At 33.1% G+C, this 11,951-nt stretch overlaps 1 protein-coding gene across 3 annotated transcripts in view; it reads right to left on the bottom strand.

The window, feature by feature from the left end:
- The window catches only part of LOC106478360 (flavin-containing monooxygenase FMO GS-OX-like 2), a 17,848-nt gene extending 6,514 nt beyond the window's left edge, over positions 1-11,334 (bottom strand). The window contains exons 1-5 of one of the 3 annotated variants that reach the window (XM_022381955.1): positions 9,621-11,334; positions 8,391-8,737; positions 5,258-5,399; positions 4,149-4,282; positions 2,895-3,072 (exon numbers count right to left, since the gene is read on the bottom strand). In XM_022381955.1, coding sequence (XP_022237663.1) covers positions 2,895-3,072; positions 4,149-4,282; positions 5,258-5,399; positions 8,391-8,587 — 651 coding nt within the window. In that variant the 5' untranslated portion in view covers positions 8,588-8,737; positions 9,621-11,334. The remainder of the gene's footprint in view (positions 1-2,894; positions 3,073-4,148; positions 4,283-5,257; positions 5,400-8,390; positions 8,738-9,620) is intronic. The other 2 variants (XM_013938900.2, XM_022381957.1) reach the window with 2 other exon arrangements.
- Positions 11,335-11,951: the final 617 nt, after the last annotated feature.

Raw genomic sequence — 11,951 nt, 5'->3', positions numbered from 1 at the left:
TGGAAGTGTAAAGTTTTTATTATTTTTCACACACAAGATAACGAACTAACCAAACCAATGTTTTCATGGAAATTTAGACCATAGTGATGTACTCTAATTCCAGAAATTAATTTGGACTTGGTTTTAAAATAATACATTCTATGCCAACATATCATCCATAGACTTTTTAAAATTTTTGATGGCACTGTCTGTTTTCATTTGTTATTACTGAATATTATTTTGATATGTCAATATTTAAATAACTATAATAAAGGAACTAGAAAAATTCTAGTCATGCTTAGTAGGGTACATTTTTGACACTCTAATGTGCAAACTTTACACAGACTCTTTTGTTAGGATAAAAAAACAAAACAAATTGTATATTTTAATCTAAACTTATGAGACCAATGTCTGATGAACATATATATGATTTTATAAATTTTTTGTATTTATACTTATAAATTGTGAAATAATCAGGCTTTTCTTTTTGTCTGTTATAACCTTAAACATATCTGTTGTATGTGTGATTAATAATATACACACTTTATTATGGTTAATTCTAAAACTGATAATTAAAAATTGACATCTAATGTAGTTTAATCATCCTACTTATTTCTAGTAGAGTGGGAAGGTGTTTTGGGTTTTATATCGAGGCTTTCTTCCATTGAAGTTAAAGTTGTTAGCTGTGTAGTGTCGTTTTATTAGCTAGCATCGTCCTGTGATAACAGTTCCCTCCTGAATACTTGTATTTCTTTATGCAGTTGAACCAAATCTTCACTTTGACATTATGCATATAAAACAACACAGGAAGTGGGGAGGATGGGTGGGAAGTGTTATAAGGGGGTAAGTAACCATTGGAAATATATCTCACACAAAGCTATCTTATACTTGTCTGCCTTGTCTTATCCTTGTTAAAAAAATATTTGCAATCAGTCTTTACACCTCATCAGTTTTGCACCATTTCTGAACATGTACATATCATGTGACTACTCTCCATCAATAGTATTGTGCCATCTATACTGGTGCAGCTAGCTCCCTCTGCTATTCCTGCTCAATCCTAACTTTTGATAATTGGCAGGTATCAAAACAAGAACACCAGCAGTGGGGAGAAGTGTGGGAAAGGAGGTAAGTACCTATTGGAAATACATTTTCAGTGTAAGAAAAATGTTAGCTTCCAATACGGTCTTACTTTTTCTCACACAAAGCTAAAATACCACACTATAAAAATGGGAATAACTGGTGTGGGAACACAAAAGTGAAACCAAGTGGAAAGCATTCACTCAGAATGAATGAGGGCACCTGGTGTTAAAACAGAGCACACTTGTGGGGCACCACACCACTTCTGGAACAGGTATGCTCTTCGCCCTGGAAGTAGGAAATGAATCTTAAATGGGTGGAAAAGGAAGTTATTTGCACAAACAGAATATGATTTGATAGGTGCAAGCTACATTAACATATAAATGGAATGAGGTATGTACATTCTCAATCTAAACTGGACAGATGAGGTTCATAACTCGTCCACGGGATTATTAGATTGAGGATGAAAAAATTGTAATAACAACACTGTGGCTAGGACATGTGGACTGTGTTATATAAACCAAACTATCTCAATTCTAAGCAAACAGAGTGTCATGCATCAAAGAACCAGAATTATGAAGAGGAAGTGAGCTTTTGGTCATAACTGGACAAACTCCCTATACCACTGAAGGAGCAAGAATTACAACAAACTGAACCTGGCATAATGAAGTTATGGCATTGCCTTGACTCAACCATAAGAACAGGGTAATGTTGTAACCGGTATTACAGGCAAAATCGTAACTCACTCAACTGTAAAGGTAGGGCAGAGACATCCTATATCAGGAATTACGAAGTCATGGAACAATCACCCAACCGCTGAAACAGAGTGTGAACATCCTGTTGCCAGTATTATGAGGCAGATAAAGTCTCCTGAACTCAACTGTAGAAAAAGGGAAAGAACCTTCTGCAACTGTAATTAACAAGAAGAGAGGCATCTACTGCATTCCACTATGGGAACAGGGCATTGGCCTTTTGAACCCAGCATTATGGGGAGGATCCCGCATAGGCTGGACCTGCTCTAATTGATTCATTTATTATTCTCTCTATTGCTGTCCAGCTGGGAAAAAGCTTCTAGCAGAAACGGAAGGAGGGAAACCAGCTTTGCTCTCTTCTCACTGAGTAGATAATCAAGAGTATTCATTGTAAAATAAATTTATAAATTCACCCAGGAGGGAGTTTCCATGATCTACCACCAAATAGACTGGAAAATGGGAAGTGGTAAGGACTCCCATGCTCCATTAGAAGAAAAAAAAAAGGGGGGGGGGAAATGCAGTGGGGAGTTCAGAGGAATGTCACACCAGAGACAGTATAATGGGTGTCTGCAATTCCTTATTTTGAAAAGCAGACCTACCCCAACCTATTCAATCAAAGGGTCAGCAGGGATGGGCAGAAATCCCCTTCTGCTTTACTCATGAAGTCCATGAGTGAAGGTCCACCACAGATTGAAATTGATTGATATCTAGTATGTGTGTGTTTATATATATATATGGAAACATTCCATCTCTACAGTGAGCATTACATAACAACTCTAAACTAGTGTGGGTTTGAGGCAAAGCATTCCTGACCAGGTAACACCTGCCACATAGTGGCATCCTTATAGTAGTGTTGAAGACTAGGATGCTGAAAATAAAACATAGATAAAAGGAAGTGATTAGACAAATGCCCCAGTCAAAGGCAAACAGATATGTGAAGAATTGCCACAGGAGGAGGACAATTTCATCAGCTAGGAGAATGGTATATGAAATATCTTTACTTCTTCTAATCATAGTACTAAAAATTCAAAAATGTGATTGTAAAGCATTAAACTATGCATAATAACATAAATTTATGAATTTTACCTGTTCTGCAACTTCTGCAATTTCTCTGGAGATATCAATACCAGATGGGCCACCTCCAAGAATAACTACTTGTTTTCCTTTGAAGGGGTCATTAACACGGTAATCATGACTGTGTAGAACCCAACCTGGAAAGGATTCTATTCCCTGGATATCAGGATACTTGGGCTTAGTAAACCGGCTATAAACACAAAATCAAAAACATTTTTAGCAAATGAATTATGAAGCAATGTTTGAAAGAGTGTCACAGGTACAACACTCTCTCTCCTCAAACTTATTTTCAATCAAGTTAATGAAAGCTATAGTACTAAATTTAAAACTATCATAAACTGTAAATACTTACAACAAAATAACATAGTTACAACAGAAAAACATGTGGACATTAAAATGGAAAAAGCTATGCAGATGCATGTAATATATTATAAAGAGACAAGCTATCCTATTAAATAGTATAAACACAGTTTATGTAACAGTACAAAAAAGTCAATGATGATAAATGAAATAAAAAAAAAGTATTAACATGACTCAGGAAAACAATTTAAACTTTAACAAGAGTAAGAATTCATAATAACCTTTAATTTTCAAACCTAAGACTGAAAAAAATACAGATGTAATACTAACTTCAATGAATTTGACACCATCAAGGTAATTGAGTTTACTTAAAGGTAAGGTTTATTACTAATTACTCTACATTACAATGATAACTTAAAAACCTTCTTTCTGCAAGTATAGGTAGACCATTCTGTGGACTTAGTTAGTTAGTTTGTTTGTTTTGAATTTTGTGCAAAGCTACACAAGGGCTATCTGCACTAGCCGTCCCTAATTTAGCAGTGTAAGACTAGAGGGAAGGCAGCTAGTCATCACCACCCATTGCCAATTCTTGGGCTACTCTTTTACCAATGAATAGTGGGATTGACCATCACTTTATAACATCTCCACAGCTGAAAGGGCGAGCATGTTTGGTGGGATGAGGATTCGAACCTGTGACCCACAGAGTGCGAGTTGAGCGCCCTAACCACCTGGCCATGCCGGGTCCTCTGGACTTAGTTCCATAAAAACAAAAAACATATGCATTTCTGTTTAATGTTATTCAGATAATACTAACTTTAACTTCAATAGAGGAATGGAACAATCTCATAATTGGATTATGTCAGGCATCAGAAAAATCTGGAGAAAAGTTTAGATAAATGGAAATCTTCATTTGTATATTTTGATTAAAGAAAACTAAAATACCTAATACTAAAATGCTATACTTACCCATTACAAATGATGACAGCATCAAATACTTCCTGTTTTATTACCTTAGTCACTAAATTCTTTGTACTAATATTCCAAAGTATTTGACCAGTGTCTTTAGTAACTGGCCTGACTTCCTGGACATAACTGTGAAACTAAAACAAACCAAAAATTAAACTCTGTAAGATACAACACATACAAATATATATACATATATTTATATGTACATGTGTGTGATGATTATTATAGCTCCAAATTGTGTCTGCACCAGAATGGACTTCTAAATAAAAAAAAAATTAGGGATGTTGAAAATAATCTTACTGGTACATGATGATAACAAAACCTAGTCGAAACGTACATTTGCTGTTATGTTAAAATTATATTAAAGTTTTTCTTCATTACCCATTCAAGCTGTCTCCAAGCATTAATAATCTTACTAAATACTTTTGAAATGAGTTAAAAGAAGTTAAAAAGAGTAAGCATGAAAACAAGATAATTTAGGACATTCTCAATTTTCTTTTCCCTTGAACTAATTATATATGAACTAAATGCTTAAAAACAAGGTGGTGAAATAAAGTTTTAAATGCATAATTTTCTGATGCAGATTTACAGGTATATGCAATGTATTTTATTATACTGTACTCAGAGAACATGCTTGGTGAAAAACAACACAAGAAAACTTACTAATACTTTTGAAAGGTAAACCTTTTTTTTTCTTCATGGAAAATGTAACAGTTCAGATATTTGGAAATTGATTATATTTTTAGAAATTCTTATCAAGTTATACCCCTACAAGAAAGGAGTTATCTAAATGATGAACAGATAAAGATGAGGATGTACATATTGCACATTGCAGTATATATTAGCAAGTTTTTGTTTTGGTAAGAAAATGCATATAATTTTATGGACGATTTAGGCAGAATTTTCATGATGAACAAAGATGAAGTGGGCAGCAACTGCCTAAATCAGCATGACAGTTGTGAAAAAAGTCTTCGAAGAATGATCTACAAGACTAGCACAGATGGAAAAGGCAATGTTTTGAAAGACATCCATTGAAACATTATGGTTTCCATCTGTGGTACTTAAGATCTTTTATTAACTACAGCTTTTATACGAAATAAACATCTTACCTGAATAAACTTAGCCACATCAAAATATTTGGTGTAATCTTTAAGGTATGAAAGAACTTCACTATGGTGTACAAAGCAGCAATTTTCCTTAATGGGAAAAGGAAAATCTGGAAACGCCATGATGTTTTTGGGTATATTTGTTCTGTAATTAGTTTATTATTCTTTAAGTTCTATAGAATGCACAATAGCTAGAATAAACAATATTAAAAACAGACCTACAATTAGTGGTTATATAATGATATAACAAGAAAAAAAAATGAACCTTCTTTCTCAAACTATCATACATTTTTTATTGTTATAGAAACACTGAACACACACGTTCGTGAAATTTCTGTACTACATAATGTATCACACATACATCTAAAAATGCATACCACTAAACCTAAAAACAGAAGTAAACACACAAATATACATATCCCTTTAATCTATAAACTCTCAGTTACAGACACACACACACAGAGTAACAAACTAACATTAATGAGTAACATTATAACATTGTTTCACTGCCAGCACTAGAAGAACACATGACAATGAAAATTACATAACATTATATTGTTACGTCTGTTAATTTTTCGTAGAAATTCTTTCCGAGAAAGTTCTGCGATACAAGTCCTTCCTTAAATAAAACTAGTTTATTCTTTCTCAATTCAACTTTGCAATACACTTAATTTCCACAGTCACTTTGACTTAAACACGTAATTCACAACGAATGATTCACGCACTTAACTTACTACCGTGCTTGACTCAATTGTCCGTCTCTATCTCTGCCAATTTGCAATTATCTCTCCCGCTTTATTTGCCAGTGTTATATATACAAAATAGAGGCATCTCCAAAATTCAGGAACCTTCTAGATACTCATTACGTGTTATCAGCGTCACGGGACTTCCGCTGTTGTAACAATATTTTGGGACAACATGAGACCTATTGGTCCATCTTCGCTGTTCTATCCTCAAAACTAAATTAAAATCATTAAATAAAATATAAAAAATTTTCAACCCAGCCCCTTTCATTCATATATTTATCAAGCTTTTTTTAAACTCACTTAAATTTACTGCCTCTAGAACATCCGAAGAAAACCAATTCCAAAGTCCAAACATCCTGCTAGAAAAATAAAACTGTCTTGGCTGAAGACAACTCCTACCTTGCCAAATTTATATTTGTGTCCCTTAGTCCTACTATTCTCATTGTTAAATAGAAAAAAAAGATTATAAATCAACACTAACAATTCCTTTTACAATCTCAAACACCTCAATCAGATCCCCACTAACTCTTCTTTTTTTCAAGATAAAACAGTTTGAGAGATTTCAGCCTCTCGTTGTATGACAACCCCTCCATCCCAGACACCATTCTAGTAACCCTTCTCTGAATCCTTTCCTACAATTCAATGTCCTTCCAAAGGTAAGGATCCCAAGACTGAACACAATATTAAAAATGTGGCCTAACCAATGACTCGTAAAACGAAAGTATAACCTCTTTAGACTTGCTCAATGAGTTTGATGTTCTAGACTGCAGTGGCCTGGTACATATTTGTTATGTATTATAAATGATTTATTTAAAGTAAATTATTATTTTATTGCATGTACAACAATATAATTAAACAATTATATGATTTTGGTGTGGTTAGTCACTTTTGTGTTGTTATTGTTCCCTTCTTACTGTTAGGAAAGCTTCTTCTATGATCTTGCACAATTCAAAAAAGGAATTGTTTCTGTTCTTTCTTTGTTATAATGGTATTATACTCCTTAGTAAAGGCTACACTACCTTCAGTATTGTCATTTACCACATTCAAGTATTGAACTGTCTGCAGTGTCTCCATGTGGTCCTCTCTAAGCTCCTATGACTCGGAGTCATAATTCAGAAATCCAGAAGGAATTTTGAGGCATTTGATGAAGTGTGTTGTGTTCTTCGTCACAAAATCTTCAATTGACATGTCCTCACACTTACAGATATTTGCCTGGATGTACTTTGAAGGTTAATCCAAGCCTTCCTTCTAATTAGTGCCTTTACCATTTCTTGTTTTGTCTCTGTGGGCAAAGTTGAATCAAACAATGCCAAACCAAAGAGTTCTTTAAGGAGATACCATAGATGTCCAGAAATTTTTGACAGGCAGGTTTTGAATAATAGAATTCACTTTACTATACTTAAAAATACTTTATAAAAAGTTAAAACATAGCAAGTCCTCTTTCCTCAGAGCCAATGATATTAAGGGGATATAATGTCTTGGACATCCATTGTGCATGATGCAGTGCTTCAGATGCTATAAATTACACTCCATAAGAAAGGTTATGGACAGTTGAAGAAGCTCTCAATAATTGTCTCTAGGTTGGCTGATCTGAAGTTGTCTCGTAGTAAACTCAATGACATTGTCGTTAACTTCCTCTATGGCTTATGCTACTTCATCATGATCAGCTGCAGTTTTATAACTGGATTGGTCCATGTATTACCAAGACTGCTGGAATAAATTGAAAACTGCAATATCTGGACCAGAGGAAAGCTCCATGCAGTCTTTTAAAACATTTGCCAGAGCAAGTTCTAAGATATGATTCAGAATATTCCAGAAGTAAAAAGTGATAGCATAGATTATTTATATATATATATAGTGTTTTTGAACATTCTTAATAGTGTGGAATACCCTGGAATATTCCAGAACATGCTCCAATATTCCATCATAATATGCTAGAACATTCCAGAATAAATCTAGGACCTTTCAGAATTGTAGAATATTCAGAATATGCAGATATAATGTGAGCTACAAGTTAAAATTTTACTACCTTGAGAAACCCCTAATGTTATTCAATATGGATAAAATTAGGTGTTACATTACTTATTTATATATATTGGAACAAATGAGATGGTGAGAATGTTGTAAACCAAAACTTCAAAAATAAGACCATCCTAACATGTACTTTTTTCCATCAAAGGTTTTTAAGGGACCTTAAGGGATACTTACTGACTGGAAGATTTATAAATATAAAAAGCTTTTTCAAAATCTTTCTTGTCAACAATTTGCTTTGGACATAACCACCAATTTTGTTGAATGTAAGCTGCAAGATTTTGTAACATGAAAAAAACAGTATTTAACAATAATTATAGCTTCTTAAATAAATATTCAATTGAGCATTTTGTTCTTACCTCATATTTTTGTACACACTAGAGTGAATAGGAAGTCCAAATTCATCTGTGCCTACTTCATCTCGATAATACCACGTTCCTCCCACCTCCCCAGTCTGTTCATACACCACAAAGTTAAAGTGATCAGACTGAGCCGCTAAGTGACGAGCTGCAGAAAGACCAGCAGCTCCTGCTCCTATAACCCCCACTCGCAACATTTCTTATAAAGATTAGTTTTGTATAAACTGTATTTTGAATATTTAAGCTACAACCAATGTGTCCACAGTAAAAAATGATGATCTGCCACTACATGTGTAGGTAGTAAGTCTTCCACATTAACATTCCTCCATCCTAACTAATTCAGTTGACTTGTGAGATGTCATGAAAAAGAAACAAAAAATTAACAAAAACTTATGAAAAGTTTAAAGATATTACAAATTGCATTAGTTTAAATTATGAGTTTCAAAATTAATTGATTAATTATGAAAATAAAAACAAAGAGAGCATAGCAAAGAAAAACAACTTGAAAAAATTAATTAACTGAACAGGGTCACAATAGACCACTCATAAATGTACTTTTTTTGAAAGAACATAACTGTAGTACTACTATGAATATAGAGTCACAAGTATTTTTTTGTAAATTTTAAATTATGTAACTGACTTTTAAGGTTATACATACAGTGATGATTTGGATCAGTTTAAGATAGTGGTGAAAAGGTATATGAATGTAAAAGATTATATCAAATTGCGTAGCTGATTCAGGATCTAATACAACATACAGACAACATGGGATTACTTAAGACTTTCAAAACATTCCTTTCACATTCTCCCTAAAGAAAAGTAAAAATTTAAATCCAGCTTTGATTTTCCAGAAAATGATTGATTCCCCTCTTGAATCCTGTAAGTGTTGGGCTCCACTACCGCTGATAACAACTCATTTCACAAACTAATCAACATTTTGGAATAATAAAATTATTAACTAGAGCCTACTGTGTCTTTTTTTCCTAATTTTAAACTTGTGTTCTCCCTTCCTATTAACACCATAATATAGCACAAAGGAATATGAGTGAATAGTTCAAGTTAAAAAGTCATGTGGGACAAATTTCAAAATACATTGATTTTAATTTAAGATCGGTGTGAAAATTCAGTCAAGGCAAACTTGTACAAAAAATTAAAAATAGGACCAATGTTTAACGAGCACAATAAAAATATTATTTGAGTTAATTAAGATATAATGGAGAAATTCCATACCTTTAACTTTCAATTGCCAGATGGAAGTTTATATAACTATTGGAAAACTAGGGAGTTGGTTAAAATGAAGTTACAAAACCCAAAATGGCTTATGAGAAACAGCTGGCTGATAATGTTAAAACTAACAAGAATTTTTTTGTTTTACAGATGTTAATGATAAGACAAGTGTTAAAAAGGGAATTGGGTCCTTAAAAGATGCTCATAGCAAAGCTTTTGTTGAATGAGCTTTTAAATGTTCTCTTTTTTATCAGTGAGGATGTATTTACACTATTCCTGACTTTGAGCATTCTATGGAAGGTACTGGAGTTGTACTGAATCATGTACATATTGATATTTTGGTGATATGTAAAAATATGGAAAATTAAAAAAGAAAGAAATTACTATGCTGCAAGGCTGGCTCCAGGGCTAGGCAAACCAAGCAACTTCCCTGGTAGTGCAAAAAGCCCCTCAAAAATTATTGATTGCATGAATACAATCTTAAACTTAAGGCATGTCCAGTAATGCCCACTAGTTTTTCAACAATTCTTTATGTCCTATTTTTACATATGTTTCATATATATATATACGTGTCATTTTATCAGTAGTACAGTTGAAGTGATGTGAAAATTTTGAGAATCTGGCATGTCAATGAAGAGAAAAAAAATTGAATAAAGAGGATGAAAAATGTAAGAAACATACAAGACGAGAAAGGATAATTCTGCCAAGGGCACCATTTGGGCTAAGGCTGTTTCTGCTAGAAAGACATGGTTTTTATCAAGGTTTTAAAGGTCAAAGATCAGGTATGTGAACCTCTCTCTCTCATTTTTTGGTAGGCCAATAAACAGTAGGCAGGTGCCTAAATATTGTAGAGTTGCTAATATTACTCCTATTTTGAGATTGGGTGATAAGAATTGTCCTGTAGATTATATTTATAGATCAGTTAGTTCTACTTCTAAAGTGGAAAAAATTCTAGTCTGATAAAAGAAGCTTCATAAGATCATTTAGTGTAAAATATGAGATCATAAATGTAAGATAACATAATTTCACCAAAGGGAAGTCTTTCATTACTAATCCGTTACATTTTTCAGGATATTACTTGTTTTCTGGACAATGGAACTAGTGTTGACATGATATATGTATATAAAATTTTCAAAAAGCTTTTCATAGTGTCACACAAAAAGATTTGCTAAGGAAATCACATTGGTTGGAATTGAGAAAGCAAAAGGTTGTTATTAATATTGATACTAAAGTCAGCCACACTGGACCCTTGTTTTTAATTGAATTTGAATGCCTTGGGAATTATTGCTTGGATTTTTACACTTTACTTCCATTAGTAATACTGATACTGTGAGAGAACCATAATTAAACTCTTGCCAATTTGAAATTGAAGCAGTGTTCTATTACTAGCAGTAATAATTATAATGCAATTTTAGGATGTATTGTAGACATACTGTCTAGAAGTCAAAACAGGAACAAATCCTTAATCAAATCTCACTTGGAATACCGTGTACAGTTTTGGTCTCCTTTAAATTTTGTTTTAAACAGTACTGACTAATTCAGTCGTTGTGTTCTGTCTTTCCGGATATTTCTGATCGCTACATTAAATCGATTGTGGTGCGATAGAGGACGCTAAATAAATTAAGTTAGGCGTCCTTATGACTAAAAAAAAGAATATTGACTCATTCATAATGTTAGAAAAACATGCAGGTTTCAAGTCTTGATATAAAATGATGAAAACCCTGTAACTCGAATATTGTTTTATTGGAATGGGTCAGAGGAAAGCTACTGGGATTAGCTGGTGACGGAAGTGTGAAGTAGCGATTTCAGTTTTAATTTTAGTTATGGTTCTTTTATAATGTTTTTTCTTTTTAACGTTTAGTTAACTTTTATGTTATTTGTCTTATAAACGCCAGCTCACTTGCTTCTTAATATATATTAAGTGAATTATTGTTATATTAAGAAGCCGACACGAGACATCCCTAGCGGTCTCTAGTCTGTGGACTCACGACGCTAAAAACCGGGTTTCGATACTCGTGGTGGGCAGAGCACGGATAGCCAATTGTGTAGCTTTGTGCTTAACTTCAAACAAACGAAACGTTAGAGTATTTTTTTTTATAAATTAGGTAGCTTCTGCAAATAGAATATCTTATTTTTATGTGTGATATTTGTATGAATTCACAAATTTGAAATTTCTAAAAGCTTTCATTGTGGTACGTTTTTAAAGAAGAATTAAAAATGCCTTCTTTGGTTGTAGATCTAATGTCTTCAAATATTTTTGTAAAATTTTTGTATATAGTTTGATTTCATGAAATTATAAATCTTATATAATATTTGTAAATAAATCTAAACAAT

This window comes from Limulus polyphemus, unplaced genomic scaffold (assembly GCF_000517525.1).
Source record: "Limulus polyphemus unplaced genomic scaffold, Limulus_polyphemus-2.1.2 Scaffold204, whole genome shotgun sequence".
NCBI lineage: Eukaryota > Metazoa > Arthropoda > Merostomata > Xiphosura > Limulidae > Limulus > Limulus polyphemus.
Note: the sequence above shows the minus strand (reverse complement) of the source record. Positions and strands in the feature narration are given on the sequence as shown.